The following is an 18,963-nucleotide window of genomic DNA, read 5'->3' as shown; positions in this document are numbered from 1 at the left end:
TCTGGGTACCAAGTAAGAAGCGAAGGCAGGTATGTGTGGAGGTATACAATCTCACGCAGCCTCATGCAGAACTGAGCCAAGAGAGCATTCATGCAAGTACTTCTCTATGTCGTTAATTTCAACTCAGTGCTCTGCCTTTGAAATGTGACAGACATCACAGCCTCCCCAGCCCCAGTTCTGACGGCTTAGGTGTTGCTCTTGTTTTGGCCGATAGCTCCAAATGAAATTTCAAGTCTAAGCATATGTTTGCTCACTTAATGTTACACCAGAGAACTAAATCTGAACTTTGGAAAAAGTCTATTAATAATTGACAAATACAGAATTATCAAGATGTAGAAGGCAACACAGGAAACAAAAACAAACTGGGGTTGCAATAACCTGTGAACATGTCCACCCGGCTAGTTTGCATCAGTGATTATGAACAACATGCTAAATCAGTACTTCCAAAGTCTGTATATGACTATTACAGGTCTGGGGCAAATGATCAGGAAACCTTGGCTGATAATATTGCAGCATTTTCCAGGTAAGAAATCTTATTTATTTTTAAGGCATGTGTTAAAATTACATAAAAACATTCTACCAAAATAAGTTCTCCTATTTTCAATGTTGATGATGTAGAGTCATTTGTCTAGATATATGCTTAGCAGAGAGGGGAAAATTCTTGGGGTTGTGAGACATCTTGGGCTTTAGATTATTTTAAGGTATTTCAAGTATTATATATAAAGTATTTTATATTGAACAACTGACTGAAAAAGCCAACCCTAAGGTTCCTCACTTGGAATTACATGAATTAACTAATTTAACTGCGTGTGAAAATAGTGGTGAATTCTGACAACCCCATTTCCTTTGTCTCTGAGTGTGGCAGTGAGAGTGTGTTCATGGTGTAGGAAGGAGCATTTCATGCAAGACAACATTAAATGCAAGATAAGCATATTCCCGGTTGAGCCATAACAGACTGTTGCCTCAAATGTTTCCATCCTGCTGGCTTTCCCCCTTGTCATTCATTTTGATTACTGTCATCTAAACTTTCACTTTAGACCTCAATTTGTCTCGGTAGCATTCATCTTTCAACTTTGCTGTTTTATCTCTCCTGCAAAGAGTTTCATCTCTCTTCCCAAGCCAGTCTTCCCCTGACTTTCATATTTCAAAGCGTAAGATGGTGGGCATCATGGTTTATATGTTTTTGCTTGTAATAAAAACAAGAAGCAAAATAACTTTAAAAGAGTATTTTATCTCCCAACAGTTATAAAAATGGTTTATTTGCTCAAGTAGGCAAGAAGAGCCCTACTCCACTGGAGTCTTTCAGGCTCAGCCACTTACATTACAGCCTTTAGTGAAGCCAATGAGTGTCGTGGGTGCTTGGAGATGGCGATAAATTAAAGGGGAAAAGGCAGAAATTATCCAGGGAAAAGAACCTTCCTTCCTTCTTGATTTCTTCTTTAGTTTACAGCAAAATCCCTCAAAATTGCTCTCCATGGGTGAATTAGGAGAAACGAAACCATGCTAACCAAGGTGTTCATCGGCAAGCAGCAGAGATTCCCTGAAAATCAGTGTAGGAGCTCAAGAATGGGGTGAAGTTTGGGGCTTCTCCCAAACCCCTTTTAGCTTTGACTTTGTCTCAGATGTTCCTTGGAAACCAAGTGAGCTGAAAAGGTGCTGGAATAGCCACGGGAAGGGAAAAGTTGGCTAAGAGTAGAGGAGGGGCTTAAAATTCTTGAGGAGATTTTTATTACAACAAACATCCGGGACCATTGCCTATCTAGCATCTCAGGCCTCTTTTCTGTGTAACTTGCTCGGCGACCCTTCACCCTGTGATGAGCTGATCACGTGGAACTAAGAGTGGATTTTGTGCCAGGATCAGTGTGGCCTTGGGGTGATGGGATGAAGGGAATCGATCTGAAATCTCTCATTCTGATTTAAATGAAGACTACAAGACACCGACCTCAAATAGCCTGTTGTGACACAATGACAGGGCATTTTAAAGACATTTATGAGATTTATGTACCTCTCCCTCTGACAAGTACAACAGAAGGTCATGCACAGTGACAGCTTTTGTCTCTTTGCACTTAGCTCCGACAACCACAATTTGGAGTTGTGGGGACATGAGCCACTTATGTGACCCAGCAGTTGCTTGGAGACATTTCTGGGTAACACTTGGAACTCCAATATGATTGTGTCCCCCTCAATAAAAGGACAAATAAAGTTAAATAGACAGAACCACCCAGAAGAACAGAGTATTCTATTGCAAACTTGACAAGAATAGAGCAAATGTCAGCTTGCTACATCTTATTTGGTCTGACCTGATTGGAGTCAATTCCAAATAGAACAGTTATTTGCCATGGCCAGGCAGCTCACCTGGTTGGAGCATTGTCCTGATGCACCGAGGTTGTGGGTTCGATCTCCGGTCAGGGCACATGTAGGAGTTGACCAACAGGTGAAACAACAAATCCATGTTTCTCTCTCCCGTTTGCTCTCTCTCTCTCTAAAAGTCAATAAATCAAATAAATAAAACTAATTTGATTCTCTTATATAGTAACTCAATGTATCCTTCTCAAGCATGTTTTTCACATATTTTGTGGCTTATTGTGGAACTGTCATTGGTAGAAAATGATTCTAGAATTTGGGCATTTGGAAGTTTCGTGATGTTAGAAAAGGAAGCTAGTCTCAGTCCTGCTGCATCGCTTATTGACACTTCTAAATAACAGATGGTAAAAGTAATATCATTCTTTCTCTTTAATATATGAGAACCAATATAAACTTACCAGTGGCATTTTCAGCATCCTTTTCATAAGGTGTAAATGTCACAGAATCATCTAGCTAGTTTGTAAAATGGGTAAGTATGTTGCTTTTTGCTCTTGCATTATGAAAAGCAGCTAATTATCTCTTATTTTTGAGGATTCATATGGAAAGGGATTTCAGATCCCAACTATTTTTTCCTTCTCCTTTTTCCCTCTGTGCTTTTATCCCCTCCTTTCCACTGCTCCTTCCCCCCCCCCCCCCCACAGCCATGGTTTCTTCATCCAGACAAGTGTACACAGACACACACACACACATACACACACACACAATCATGCACCATTTCAGGAGGTTCAAGGGGCTGAAGAAACCATTAAAAAATGAATGGTAAACAATAAGATTATAAAAATTGTGGTATATTTTCTATACATGTATTTTATGTTTTAAATGCTTATAAAATAGTGAGGAAAAATTAGAATGCAATGTGATCACCTCACAGGATTTATAAGACATTAGTTCACTGTGTTCAGTTGGTGGGATTCAGTAACAGCACACAGCATAAACAGCTGATGATGAGTGAATACCTTCCTTCAACAGAGTAGCCCCTTTGGGCAGTGTGTATGGCATCTGATTTTTTGATAAATAAAATTTGAGCCCTTTGTTAGATGTGAAGTATGGGTCAAAAGTCCTGTTAAAGGATTCCCATCTTTACCCTACTTCCTTTACTCAGGTATCTTTTTTCCATCCTCAGAAAATGGTTTATTATTAAATTTGTTCAATTGTTTTGTTAATCTTCATATCCTTTCCCAAAGCGGAGGTCTCAGAAGAGCACAGTCCACAGTTATAGTCAACTCCTATTTTATGTATGATTTGGGGTAAAAAAATCACTTAAATTGGGGATGGAGTTGGATGGGGCTTAGAAAGTTACTGAAAATATCTGACAAAGTTACTTGTAATTGCTCTTTGGAAAATATCAAAATGTGGAGGGCTTTTTAGAGAACATACATTTTCCCACTCTATTGCTTTTTGTCTAATTTTGTCTAGGAATTGCATTTTGTGCATTCGCTGATAAGTCTATCTAATGTCATCCTCTGAACAAAACAAGATGTGTAGGAAAGCTGGACCACACAGTTAAAGTGACTGCGCCACCGTGTGGACAAGTGTAAAGCTACAGCCTGAGATGGAATTGAACCTTGGGTTAAGTGGGAATTGGACATTTAAAAATGTCCCTCTGCCACAGGCACATACACACATATGCATACAGCTGATACCCTGCAGTTCTGTGTGTGTTTTTCATAAAAGCTTCAATTGTTTCCTTAGCCCTAAGTAAATATTAATGTCTCCCAAGACCTACACTTCAATGGCTGCTATTAAAATCTTTTTCTTTCATTCTAATAATACACTTAGCAGTGATTGGTAATAAAAACTCTCCTTAAAGCTTCTGCCTTGCCCCCTTCAAAATGGAGATAAAAGAATCAGGCAGTTAGGGTCAGGGGAGAAGAAAAGACTTCCAGCAGCCGAGCATGTGGTGTGCTGGAAAATAATGACGATTATGATGTTCAAAGGAATTGCAAAGAAATCACACAGTAAAATTTCTTTATTACGCTTCTCAGCAGCTGGATGTTTTTACTTCATTATGTGGGGAAGGGTTAGATTACAGACTGTTAGCTATTGCTCAAAGCAACGTGAAGGCAGAATTTCTGCTTCCGCTACAGGAAGTGGGCTTCACTTAAGACTTTGGAGGTTCTATTTATTTTGGTTACTCCATTACCAAATCACATTTCACTACATTAACTAAAAACCTTGATATTCTGGAAGCAGAGTTAAAGCTCGGTAATGAAAACTAAGTGCTGGATAGGTATGTATGTGTGTGTCCTCAAGGTTTATTGTCTCAATGCTCATTAGAACAGGGCTGCATTTTCTTCTGCTCACATCAGTTACAAACGAGGAGCAAAATGATTCCCAACAAACAGGAGGTACAAATTTTGCTGAGAGGAAAGAGAACTAGCTCTCCTGTAAATTTTGCTAGTGAAGTTTTGGGTTTTGGTTTTGGTATTTTTACTGTAACCCAAAACAATTGCAGGAAAAGGCATTTAAGATAATGTTCAGTTGTCGAAATTTTTTTAAGTGAAAAACTCCAATCTTTGCCAAATAACATTTTTGAAGAAAAGACTCAATTTTACATTGAAAAAAATTGTCTTCCCTTATTATTATACTTCAATGCATACAGAATTCAGCTTAAGGATTTTGAAAAATGAAAACATTATAATTTTAAAAGGAACTGCCTGAGGCAGTTCCTCTGTATACCATCTTCAAATGGTTTGGAGGAAGTGAAATGAACACTCTACGTTCACACACAAAAAACTAAGGTAATGTTCTAAGTGAAATGTGACTTTATTTGTAATTGTACCAAATTGGAAACCTCCTAAATGTCTCTTATCAGGGGAATGGGTAAATAACCTCTGCTACCTTATTACCACTGAATACTCTTCAGCAACCAAAGGGAACAATCTACTGATGCTTGTAGCAACATGGATGAATCTCAGATGCATTATGCTTAGTCGAAGAAAGCAGACTTACATGCCTACATACTGTATGATTCCATTTACATGACATTCTTGCAAAATAAAACTATAGGCACAACCCCCTGCCCCCCGCAGATTGATGGTTATCAGGGGAGTTGTCGGGGAGAGCTTCACTACAAAGGCTGATGGAGACACTTTTCAGGACAGTAAACTGTTCTAGATCTTGATTGTTTTAGCAGGTATAGGACTGTATGCATTTGTCAAAGCTCAGAAAACTTTACACTCAAATAGGTGAACTCTACTGTATGTTAAATATACCTCACTTTGAATAATGGCTTGAGAAATTCATTATTATCTTATTGCTAACTATCTTAACAAACATTCAAATTGTTCCTTTAGCTCTGTTCCATTTTTCCTTTAGCTCTGTAAAGTAATTTGCTTGGTGGGAAAAATAGAAGAAAATTTTCTCTTTTTAACTAAAATGTAACGTCAAAACTCTAATTATGCTTTTGAAATTCTAAAACTTTGTTTCCCCTTAAACTCTAGATGGAAGCTCTACCCACGGATGCTCCGGAACGTTGCTGAGGTAGACCTGTCGACTTCTGTTTTAGGCCAGAGAGTCAGTATGCCAATATGCGCTGGGGCTACAGCCATGCAGTGCATGGCTCACGTGGATGGGGAGCTTGCAACTGTGCGAGGTAGGAAGAAGGTTCTCACCCAAAGGGACAGAAGAGGACTAACGTGTAGTGACTCCCTTCCCTGTGTGCATGGTACAGACACTTCCCTGGATGTTTTCACAGCCAGTGGAAATAAGCCCTTTGGCTACGCCATCCAAAGGCCTGGCCTTGCCCATTCTGCAACTCTGTTTTCGAACAGTGTGGCTCTGGTTTTATCAGGTGTCGAATGAGGGTAAAAACAGTACAAACCTCCTCGGGTTGCACATACAATATGAAGTGCTTGAAACAGTGTCTGGCACACAGTAGTGGCTCAATAACTTTTAATTAGATTGTGAGTATTAGTATCAACATCTTAGAAAAGGGAGGCCTGAGAAATTGACTCACCTGGGGTCATACAGCTAGGTAGTGGCACACATGGGATTTAACCCCATGGCTACCTTATTTCAAAGCCCTTCCTGCTTCCCCCAAACCCATGAGATTCTCACAAAGGAAAAACAAATTCAGCAACCTGTCATGATTTTGGATCATGATTTTTTTAAAACTGATAGGTTATATTCCCAATAGAGTATTTCCAGCTGCCTTAGGAGAAAGGAGGGATGAGAAATTCAAAGATGATGTAAAGAAATTTCTTATTAGGGCTAATTTACTAACTTCCCACTCCTCCAGAAACTGTGAACATTGAGAAGTTATGCACAATGATTAATCTCCCTACGTTCTGCTTCAGAAATTCATAGTTTGGAATGAAGTCTATCTGACTTCTTTTGAATCTAAGCAGGGCAGGTACTTCAGGCCCAAAGAGCTGCAACTGAATACTATTTTAAAGCATTTTAGTTCTGAGAATTAAGGATCTTGTGGATTCATTTCCATTCTTGAAATGGCTTCCACAGAATTCTGCCAGGGGTATCAGCTCGAGCCAGTGAGTCTGCACTGGGGTCAGAGCCCGGGACTTTTTGTAATTCTAGGACCACCCACAGACAAGAGGCCTTGGGGCCCCAGACATTTGCCTACGGTGACCCTGAAATTCGAGAAGGGAGAAGAAAAAGGGAAGGGGGATACTAGGTGGAGGTCTATTTAAAGTTGGGATAGTAGAGGCCTTCCCAATCATGCCATAGACAACAACCATTAAAACCAAAGCAAATAAATCCACATAAGAACATGAAACTTCCATGATCTAAAATTTTTATTTAAAAATGACAACAAAACACCAACTTATAAAAAATAAAAAAATAAGACACTGCAAAGGGTTCATTCATGTCCTTTTTGTGCAGAGAGCCCTTATATTTGTAAAATAGAATAACATATACCACAAAATTGATGAAAAGAGACATAAATAAGAAATTCATAAATGGGCAATAAAATGGCCAATTAAAATGACCAATAAACATGAAAATTGTTCAATTTCACAAATAAATAAATTAAATTATGATCATAGTATATCTTCTGAACATCAAATTATTATTTTAAGATCATGCAGTCTGACCCTGGCTGGGTAGCTCAGTTGGTTAGAGTGTCGTCCCAATTCACCAAGGTTGTGGGTTTAATCCCTGGTCAGGGCACACACAAGAAGCAACAAACAAATGCACAAATAACTGGAACCACAAATAGATGTTTCCCTTTCTCTCTTTAATTTCCTCTCTCTCTAAAATCAGTCAATAAAAAATACAGTTTGATGAGGTTAGAAGGAAAAATGTGTATTTTTTAAATACTGTTGACAAGAGGATACAGTGAAATCATCATTCTAGAAAATTTGGCACTGTGTATCAACATTTTAAGAATGTAAATTCTCTGTGATGATGTGAATTCTCTTCTAAGAATTCCAAGGAAATAGTAATGATTTTGAGGAAAGACATTTCTCCAAGGATCTTCATAACTCTGTTATTTTTAATAGGAGGGAATTTGGAAAAAGTACATACAAATGTCCCATAACTGGAAGTAGGTTGCAAAAAAGAGGGTGCATTAAAAATGGGATAAACAATTTAAAAATCATATTGTAGACAGAGTATAGTGTTGTGAAGTGAAAATATAAGAAATTTCTAAAATCAGTTACAAAGACTAGGAAGATGCTAAAATGCACTTATTTTTAAAGATTAAGAAGCAGGCTAGTCTTCACGACTGTTTATATATGACGACTGATGGATTATTCCTGACTTTATATTCTTCCTATTTTTGGTCTATACTTATAAAATTTCCTTTAAATTATTTTGTAAGAGGAAAACAATAAAAACTGACTGTATAAGAGGTAAGAAAAATGGAGACAGGACCATGAAGAGAATGAAAAAGAAATAGAGGAAGTAAAAGAAGGCAGTCAGCAGGACTCACTTTGTAAAACACCCGAGAGCCTGCGATCACTTGTATATGTGTTACTTTATTTAATATGTGACAGGGGTCCCTGTGCCCATTGTGTGGGCAAAGAGCTAGAGTCCTAGAGAAAGCGGGTTTTTGTAGCTAGGAAATAACAGGACTTACTCTCCACCTCCCTTCCAGTGGGTCCAAGGTCTGTGCTCCTTACTGTTGGTCAGGTGGAAAGAAAAATGAGAAGAAAACTTACCTCAAAAGTACAATACGATAGCCTGGGTTAGACTATTTTATCTAACATTATTTCCTCCTGGCCCTGACCATGAGGCACTATTAAATACCTATTGTATTATTCCTTTACATTTCTTGATCAAACACTTATAAAGTAAGTAGCACATTCCAGGCACTATTCTAAATACAAGTATTAAAACACTGAATCCTTTGAACAGCCTGAAGAAGTAGTGTTATGATGAAGCCCATTTTACACAGCAGATAAGCAGCTTGCCCAGAGTCACATATAACAACCCTGGCCTAAGATTCAGACCAGGCCGCCTGGCTCTCGGATCTGGGCTCTTAACCTTGAATTTCCAGAAATATCCCATCAAATGTCGTGAGGGGAAGCCCATTTATCTGTCAGTTACAATCTCCTAAAAGTAATTATTTTATCACCTGAAGAGCCTGCCAAGCAGGTCCCCCAGGAGAGTGAGACACTTGACAGACCCTGGATGAGGTGGATCTGGCAGAACCAAGGTGGGGTGCTACGAGAACACAGCAATTGGCAATGAAAGTGCCCTGGAGAATCTGTTCCAGGTCAGGTGTCTGTCTGGGCAGTGACATCACAGTTTACATTCTGGAGTTGTAGTAGATTTGTAGCAGAACTCTCCCTCCAGGGTTTAAACATCCTTAAGTTTTCTTCTATATTCCAGTGACCACCTCTGGGTTGATGGTTTATTTAGTATTGAGACTAATCCTGAAAGCCAGTGGCAATCAGCTCATCACAAAGAGTGCTCCTTGGTTGGCATGTTTTGGCTGTGGGATGGATAGGTGCCTTGGAAGGAAAGGGTGTGTGCCTTGGTGCCTGGGATATAAGCCCCTGTTACTTACCATTTGTATCAGAACCTGCAGCTTTTTGCCTGCTATTTTCTCTGGCGGCAGAATGACAAACATCAGGATGGGTGGGTTGGGAGTGGGTGAGTGGGAGGGACCCCTCAGCTGATGATGCACAGGAGTTTTAGCAATGCCCCATTTCTCTTTGATCGGGATCACTGACATGCTTCTAACGTTGTTGCCCAGGGCTCCCAGTGGGACTGAGCCCCCACTGCCCTCAGAAATTACCTCCTCGCTAACTCCCACTTGGCTGACTACCTTCCCATGCCTCTCACTTTCCTACTCCATCAATTTACCTTGTGCTGATTCCCAGATTAAAGACTTGCTCATGTATTTGTCTCCTTGTTGGCTTCAGGAAGGATGCAAACCAAGGCGGAGGCTACCTCAAGGTTATATATAGCCCCAAGCAAATTTAAGGAAGAGATTACTTTCTTTTCTCAAAACTCAGAAAAATTGGCATGGCATTATGCAGCTGATATTTGATTTACTTTATTGTTTCAAAATATGGAAATCCTCTCAAGCAAGCCTGATCCTTGCGGAAATTGTGAAATCTATGGAAATTGTTTAGAGGACTTTTTTTCCTCCAATCTCTTAATGATCTGGTCCCACATTAAGGTTTCCTGTTTTTAGGGCCTTGGCCCCTAGTGAGAAGAAGTTGGGGCCAAGTTCAAGAGATTGGGGTTAGTGAGCAATTCTCTCTGGAGAAAGTATTCCTTTCAGCCTGGTTGGTAAGTATTGGTGGGGTTTATTTAAAATCCCCAGAAAATGGTCTGGCCTGAATAATTAAAGTGGGCTTCCAGAAAGGTCTGGACATTGCCATGGTATCACAATCTCATCTTCACAGGGCGCTGACTCAGGGGCTCCTGGCCTTTCTTCTTGCCACTGCGGGCACATCCGTGGTATGAACTGGCAACAGAGCTCCACTTTCTCACACGGCTGTGTGGTTGTGCGGGGGCCAATGAGTGACTCTTTTTTGTTTTTCATTTTCAAAGTGGCGACGAACATGTGAATTTCAGATAAACAACAAATCATTATAATTGTGTGTCCTATATGTTTATTTGCTATATATGGCAGCCCTAACTGAATAAGACTCTTACCTTTAGGGGTTCTTGTGAGGGTTACACGAGATTAATGCTAGGGAAAGCTTCCCAAAAGCTTTCCCTCAGAGTTTTATTTTCTGCTCAGAGTTCAGAGTTCCCTGTATCTTTCGTTCCTACACATGAAAAACACTTTTAGAAAAGTACACTCCATTTATGACTTCATGGGAGCGAAAATGGCTCTTTTTACTTTGCTGAAGACATTTTTGTTAGTTAAACTTTATGCAGGAAAATGGAGTTTGTTAAACTTCAAAAAATGGTCTTAAGGGCCAGGCTGGTAATGTAAATACCCAAAGAGAAAGGAAGTTCTGGAAACAACAATGCAAGCTCCCTGCTGGAGACCAGCAAACCTGAGATTCCAGGTTCCATCCACAGGGGGCAGCCCTGGCTTGGTGCCAGCTAACTGGTGCTCCAAGGAGGAGTGAGGATGTGGGGCTGCCAATCTTCACAATTTTAAGAGAAGCTAGAAATCTTGACTTTTATGTGCAATCTCCTAGTTTTTAAATGTTGGCGCATAAATCAAAATTGGGGCAACAATGTGTGGGCCAAAGCAAATACTTTTGTGGGCTACAACTGTCCCTTGGGCTGTCTGGCCGGGCTGGAACATCTGATTTATGTGAAAATTCACCACTAACTAGCTTCACTTCTTGTGACGGGTCCTCTGCACTCTCTAGGATTACCTTGTTTCCTCATTGATAAAGTGAGCTGCTTACCGTGTTCAAAGGAGCCTGGGGTTGTACCCAAGGATCTCAGAAAAGTTAGGTTCCACCTACGTTGTATGTTGCAGTTCAAACAAACAGTTCTTTAAAGAAAAAGTTCTGCTGCTAAGACAAAAGCAAAGGAAAAAAACTCCACAATGAGCCCTGGCTGGGTGGCTGAGTTAGTTGGAGTGTTGTCCCTATACCAAATAGGTTGTGTGTTCGATCCCTGGTCAGGGCGCATGCGGGAGGCAGCTGATTCATGTCACCTCTTTCACATTGCTATTTCTCTCTCTCCCTCTCTCTTTAAAATCAATGACTGTATCCTTGGGAGAGGATTAAAATCAAAACAAAACAACCCTTTACAATGAGAAAACTCAAAAAACAAAAACAGAAAGTTCCCAAGAGGAGTAGATGATCTTTATAATTTTTATTCTGTATGTATTAGTTTTGTGCCCATTTAAAATTTTATCAAATACATAAAGAGAGATTGTAATGGAGTAGTGTGGAGCAGAGGTCCCTGGAAAACAGGGGAGATCCCTGAAAACTAGGGGAGCTCCCCCAATTCTGCAGAAATGCAGAAGGGGCAGAAAGGTGCCAAAGGACCAGAAGGCACAGTACTCACAGCACATTTCAGAACAAAGGCAGGTAACACAGCCCTGTGCCTTCCTGAAGGGAAGGGCTGTGGAAGGAAGAAGCTACTGCCAGGGGCAAACTGTACACAAAGAAAATATGACTGTGAGAACTTGCGCTGGTGGAGCCACTAGTGACACAGCAGAACAGGGGGGAGTGGGAGGGGGTCGGGGAAGCTCATACAGCACCTGCATGAGCTGTGGGGGGCTGGATGCCCGACTGGACTGACAGATGCATGTGCACCTCTGCGTGGCTGGGAACCTTTTGCCCTGACTATAGATGGCTGCTGAAAGAGAGTCAAAAACACTGGGGAGCTGACAAAAATGACAGGCACTGATGCACCACAAGAAAACCCGGCACTACCACTGTCTTCCTGCACATGTGGGATTTCAGGAGGGCCTTTTAAAAGCAAAGGGCAGAAAGGCTCTCTTCTGAGGGCACTCACTCTCTCGCTTGCTTGTGCTTCTGGTATGGGTGCTTGGTATGGAGAAATCTCTCTCTTGCTTTGGAGCTTGGTGCAAGCTCTCTTTCTGGACTTTTGGCATTTGGACATTCTGGGCCTCTGGCCCTGCTCCCTGCATGGATGGGAAGACTTGTGGGACCAGGAGATGCTGGGCCCATCAGCAGCTTAGACCCTGCGGAGGATGGAAGTCCACTCCTGGAGACAGGGTCCTACACTGGGACATGTGCCTTCCTGGGCTCCAGCCTGTGGGACACTATGATCCAGTGTAACATGGCACACGGTTTTGCTGCAAGAGGATGATGACTCTGCAACCCACTAGTGCACATGCCAGAGAGGATGGAGGTCTGTTTGTGTGACTGGCTTAAGGAGAGATAAGGAAATGGGGAACTTCTGGGCATGGTGTTGGCTTGCAGCCTTTTGGGAGCAGGAGAAGTTCTGGGTCTCATGAAAGAGAAAGGCTCAGAGCAGGAGTGCTCTCAGCACCCCCAAGTTTGGAAGCCTATTAATAAAAACCTGTTTCCCTCAACACAATTGTTGAGTTGTATATAAGGGTGCCAAGTGGCCAAAGCCCAGTGTGCATAGTTATAAGAACATTCAAAGTAGAGAACTGACCTTTCTTAGTTTTTTGAAATCCCATCTCTATCTTCTGCCTCTTACACCCTGGAGAACACAGGTCATGGAGAGAGCTCTTGTGTGCCTGATTTTCCTTTCTCATAGCTGCATTTCTGGAATAGAGGGGAACAAGGAGATAGGCATTTATCACTGGATCTTCCTGAAAACACAAATAGGTGTTTAATAAATGCTATATAAATTTAAAAAGAGATACTTCAAAGTCTTGTGGAAAATAATGATAACAATAGATGTGTGCCAGGCAATTTGAATTTATTAACTCATCTACCCCTGAGCACCATCCAAACACGTGTGAGCCCAAAGCTGTTTCTCCAACTCCTGAGGATGTGAAAACTGCAGCTTGCAAAGGTTGAATACTTTGCTCAAGGTTATGGTTCACATACACAACGCTGTCAATAATATTGTGGTCAGTTACTGCTACTTCCAAACGGTGTTAATGGCAGCAAGAACCCTAAGACAAGCTCTATGCCATAGTCTTGGAATATTAACTGCAAATGTTCTGTTTTTATAGTTTTATCCCTTTAGTTTTGAAAGGATGCTACAAAACCAAAGTATACGAAACTCATTAGGAAATACGAGTCTTGTATAGATTTCAGAAACATAAATAAAGGGGCTTGAATTTTAAACAAACAAAAATTTAACAAGAATTTTCCTTCTGTCTTAACTGTTAAGATAGAAGGAAGCCAGCTGGAAAGCACTAAGTGGACTGCAGTTTGGCGTGCACTGTATCGTGACTCAGAGATTTATTGCATTAAGTGATCCAGTCAACAGTTTGGTAATTGACAATCATTATATTTAAGCAGTCATATAAATTCTTGTACTTATAATGGCACACTCATTTGAAACTAAGCTGGTTTTTGATTTTTTATATAAACTTCAGGGATGATTACAAAATCATTTCTACAAGTATTTAACATATTGAAGAAAATAGCAGTAATAAACATAAATGCTAGTAGCATATAAGATAGGTGGTGTCTTTAGGTTAAGTTTCCATCTTGCAAGACAAGTAGAGCATCTCTGACTTCTTAAGGAACCAATTAATAAATGCTCACTGAGGCTTTTAGGACATTATCATGGAATTCCCTCTGGTTTTGTGCACAGTGGCTGTAATAAGTTGTATTTCACCATCTTAGGAGCTACATTAGCTCTTTTGCTCCATTTAAATATGGAAAGGCAAAAAGCAAGAGGGAAAAAAAGGGATTAAATAAACAGGCATTAGTCCCGTTGCTTCTAACCTGCCATACAGACGAACGCCACAGGAGGGAGCGCTGGGACCTCAAATACAGAGAAATCCAGCCCACCTGACGTGTTCCAGGAATGCTCAGCGTATTAGCAAATTCTTATTAAACTGTCAAAAGAAAAAAAAAAGATTTTTAAAAGAAATTCCTGCCCCTGGATGCAATTAGAGGCTACCACACAGGATTTGATGGGCCATAAAACCATTAAATCTAAACACTTTCTTTTTGAGCCTAAAAGGCTAGAACATTCCAAAGTGAAGTTTTGGGACTCAGCTCTGACTTGACCACCTATTAAGGTGCAGGTGGAGCGGATTGCGGAGAAACACAAAGAGCCATACAGACCCCAGTGAACGGAATTAGGGTGTAGGTGAGAGCTTTAGCTGTTGAATTTTCTGGATTTTCCGAGATTAAGTGATCAACCCTAACATTGAGTGAAAGACCATTCAGCAAGAAAAATTGTCATTTCCTTTGCTCCAGACCCAAACGATGTATTTTTGAAAGCTTTATTGATTTATATATTTATGTGATGTACTAGGTGACCTAGTAGATATACATTTCAGCATAACTACGAGGAAAATATCCCCGTTATTCTCAATTTTCCCTAAATCCAGGAAAAACACCAGATTTGCTTTAAGTGAAACTTTCGCTTTCTGAAGGGAGTATCTTATGCACCAGAAGCTTGGACTTCACGTTCCTATCATTAATCCTCACAATAGCCCTGCAAAACGATCATCATTCATCATTCCCCTCACTAGACGTGGAGGGAAAGCAGGCCCTTGCCGGAGGTCTAGAGCTGGTCAGTGGTTAAGGCGGGGTTGGATCTGCTTTGTTTTCCAGCTGGACTCCGTTATTTGTCTCTGTTCATTTTTTATCAGTTTTTACTGAGAAACAAAAGTAAGGAGGGACTAATGGAGAAAACTTTGTCCAAATTACATCAGTTAAACATTTGGCAGGAAATACCTCTGCGATATTGTATTAAAGAACATTGATTCACACCTTTTCTCATCTTCATTTTTAAATTACTTCAGCTGATTTGTTTTTAACCTTTTTTGCCAACAATCAAAACTCAGTGGAACACTCCTGCACACATGTACATGTATATATTAAAAGATTATAGACTTCTTTATATATTATGCATATACATTTTATATAAAGTATATAATTAATATCTAAATTTTTTCAAAAATTATAGATTCAAGGTTTAAATAGCTATTAAAAATTAGACTTTAGCAATGTTAAAGACCAATGTCGCAAGATATGATTTTGAAGATTTTGTACCCTAACTTGAGCTATTGGGCAGCTTTCTGGAGGGGATAAAATTGCTTCTTCTGGGATTATTAGTGTGCCTGATGACAAAGCGTGACTTTGAGAAGTCAGAGGCTCATCTGTGTATCCCAACACAGAGGCTGTTCAGTTGAGGGAGGCGATGGACATCGTCGTGTGCAGAGCTGATAACCCTCACAACAATTTTGAAATGGCATCTTAGTATGGGGTGGTCTCCATCTGCCAGCTATGCCCAAACCTGACAAGTCGATACAATGACGGGGTAATAACTTGGGAATCAGTGCAATGCAGCTACTGTTTTATTCTGTTGCAGAGTTCTGCACAGAGATGAAGAGGAAGCAAGGAGGGAGGGACTAAGTTGTCATTGGAACTAACTTTTCCTCAAAAATATTTCCATACAGTGAAAAAGAGTTCTTACCATATAGTGACAGAGTGATCACTCGTGATTTTACTGCCCAAACTCAGTCAACGGACTGTGATGAAGGTATAGGAAAGATGAAATCGGGTTTCCTGTCCTTTCCTGGCAGTGTTTAAATTGACTGAGTTTCCTAAATAGTAAATTAAGATTTGTTTGACCACTTCTAAGTATTGCAAGCATAATTTTAGTGGAAGTTTTGTTCTTTTCTTAGATCACTAACTTCAGAACATTCTTTTTCTAAGTAATCTCAATGGTAATTTTAGACATTCACAGGACAATGTTAATTGTGTCTTTAATAAACCTGTGTAATGGTAGTTCCTGTGCAAAGAAAGGTTGGTACACTCAGTGGATGTGAGGGTGCATGTTGATGCAAACACGACAGTGTGTCAGACCCTGAGTTGGGAACCACACAACCACTTGGTACTTTGTCATTGCATATTTTCACCATTATATAATGACTTCCTGTGCAGATGACAAAGTGCATTTTCTTAACAAAGTTTCAGCACAGCTGTTTTGATGACTAAATTTTGCAGGAGCTTTTTAATCAAATGTACTTTAAAAAAACTTGAGGCCCTTTGATGATATTACCCTTTTTCCTTCAAACACATAATTTGGGAAACTTAACTCACCTTTCCCATAAAGGAGAGCTATTTTCAAAGGAATCATCTGAACCCAAAGTAGCACATTGCTTCATTGTTCTGCCCTAATCTGGGTGTGTGGTTGTCCCACATGAATCAATGTTCCACATAATAGACATTTACTCCCGTTGATACCTAAGGTTTTATGTTTTCCTTTGTTTGGTGTTGTCATCATGGCTGCGGATGAACATCATCCTCAAATGTATCACAACCCCCTTCCTCATCAATCATAGCATGGCAAACTTTAGTTTTACTTGATGACTCAGCATCTTCTTTATATGTGTAAACCTGACATTAAACATTTGGAAGCAATTTTACAATTGGTAAATTGTGCCGTCTCAGCTTTGAGTAACCTCTCTTCTTTCTCATCTTCTGCCATTTTACTTTTATTTTGTCATTTATTTTTGCTTCTAATCTAAAAGCTAGGGAACTGGGCTAATCCTAGACAAGCAAGCTTATAAAATACATCTGATGATGGTTAAGTATGCTGAAGGGCTATTACTATAGTTCAATTTAATACCTTGACTTTAAAACTAGTAAGAGATGAACACATAAGAGAGTGTGGCACATGTATCTGTGCCTCCCTCCATAGGGATGCCAGTGGAGAGAAAAGACACATCCATCAGCAGGATGTGACTGGTGATTGAAAAGCCATGCACCAGCCACTGCCTCCGCCACCACCACCCACTCCTCCTTTTTCTATAATGTCCTATCTTACCTGGACCATCAGATACCTCCCATGAACTTGGATGAAGCCTTGCAAATGAAAATATCTACTTTGTTCTCAAAGTATCCTCCATGAACAGAAGCGTGAATACCATTGGAGAGCTTGTTAGAAATGCAAACTCTCAAGTCCCATCCCAGGCTTACTGTGTCAGAATCTGAATTTTATCAACATCCCCATGTAATTCCTATGCATATCAAAACTTGAGAAGCACTGGAAAGAGTCTGAAATGAAAGTTCCTGGTGCTTCCTGAGAAAAGGCGTAATTCAAACCCTCAAAGATGAAACTGTTAAATGTAGAATGAATGGCATTCCCATTTGAAGACTCTCTAAGATCTTCTGAGAGCCAGCTGATTTCAGGACAGCTGCCTAAAATGTTGCAGGAAGTAAGAAGTAGACTCTAGATAAATGAGATAGATGTGTAGATGTGTACAAAGTGGTTTTCAAAGAACTGGGACAGTTAAGCTTAGTGTCCAGCCCCCTAAAACTTAAGTCCATAATAGATTTCCTGTCTTCGCTCCTCCACATCCAGATTACCTGGATCAGAAATAAACATTTTCATTAAGGCCTGAGGTAAAGCAAAACCCTACCAAAGTCTAGAAGCACATTGCATTTCTTAGCCATAGGGAAGATTCTACCAGCTCATGCTGTTTTGCAAAGCTCTAGTCCATTTCAATCACTGTACACTGGAGTTTAGGATTTACATCAACCCCAGAGGTGGCTGCATTTATATCTAATATGAGTTGATATAAACCTCTGTAGTGGATTTCAAGTTCCATAGCATAGGAAATTGAGTTAACTCTCTAATGAATGGTAGTTTGGGCATGCTGAACTGCGCTCAGTCTTCAGCCAGCTCATTGCAGACCCTTGAGCATTTCCCACCCTAGGGCATGTGATGTAACTCTAATAAGAAACTTTATTGTGAGTGGTCTGAGGGTAATGTTTGTTCTGTTAAACAGAATGCACCAACATTTTCCACTAGCGCGTAGCCTGTTTCATGGTGGTGGGGCAATAGGTGTCGTGGGTGAGGGTTAACAATGACATTGATCACATTTATTTCTATATAATTATACTTACACTTGTATTACAAATGGCAGAATGTGTGTCAGCTGCTACTGAGTCAACTCCAACTCCTGAGACCCTATGAATGAGTGAGTGATGTCCACTATGTCCTGTCCTCAGCAGCCCTGCTCAGCTACTGCAGACATGCGCCAATGGCTTACTTGTCCTCTGCTCTTCCCCAGTAACCATTTGAGTACTTTGTGACCTGGGGTTCTCATTTTTCAGTGCTCTCTCTTGCTTCATTTTGGACTCTGCCCACAGGGTTTTCAAAGTAAGACAAAAGGAAAAAGGGAACGTAAGAAAAGAAAACCACATGCAGCAATGGTTTCACCATTGCCTTCTGCTGCACTTGCCTTTGGGTCTGTGGTGTCACCTATGAAGTGCAAGTGCCCCAGCAGGGAAATGAAAGAGTAGAGAAACAAGAGAATACAGTAAAAACTTAATTATTTTCTTCCAGGTATTATTGTTTGACAGCTGGATTAAGCAAATACTGACAGCCCTTAAGATCTACTTGCTGTTCCCACCATGGAATCTGTAGACAAATTAGAGGTCGGGGTGGGGTGAAAGCATATTTCTGCTGCATCTCTCAGATTATTTGCTGTTGTTTACTCCTGGCTTTTCAAAGTGAAGTGCACCCTGGGAATGTAGGAATCATCTTTAATATTCTCATCATATAGAGGGCCTAGCAGGGAGTTCCTTGGCCTGGAGAAAATTGCTCTGTCCTTTAATCATTTTCTTC

At 40.3% G+C, this 18,963-nt stretch overlaps 1 protein-coding gene across 2 annotated transcripts in view; it reads left to right on the top strand.

Moving 5' to 3' along the window:
• Nucleotides 1-358: 358 nt before the first annotated feature.
• Nucleotides 359-18,963, top strand: part of HAO1 (hydroxyacid oxidase 1) — a 51,969-nt gene continuing 33,364 nt past the window's right edge. Inside the window, exons 1-2 of one of the 2 annotated variants that reach the window (XM_045833313.1) lie at nt 359-523; nt 5,808-5,959. In XM_045833313.1, coding sequence (XP_045689269.1) covers nt 387-523; nt 5,808-5,959 — 289 coding nt within the window. In that variant the 5' untranslated portion in view covers nt 359-386. The remainder of the gene's footprint in view (nt 524-5,807; nt 5,960-18,963) is intronic. The other variant, XM_045833314.1, reaches the window with a different exon arrangement.

Source organism: Phyllostomus hastatus, unplaced genomic scaffold (assembly GCF_019186645.2).
Source record: "Phyllostomus hastatus isolate PE091 unplaced genomic scaffold, TTU_PhHast_1.1 phas_contig_17, whole genome shotgun sequence".
Taxonomy (NCBI): Eukaryota; Metazoa; Chordata; class Mammalia; order Chiroptera; family Phyllostomidae; genus Phyllostomus; species Phyllostomus hastatus.
Note: the sequence above shows the minus strand (reverse complement) of the source record. Positions and strands in the feature narration are given on the sequence as shown.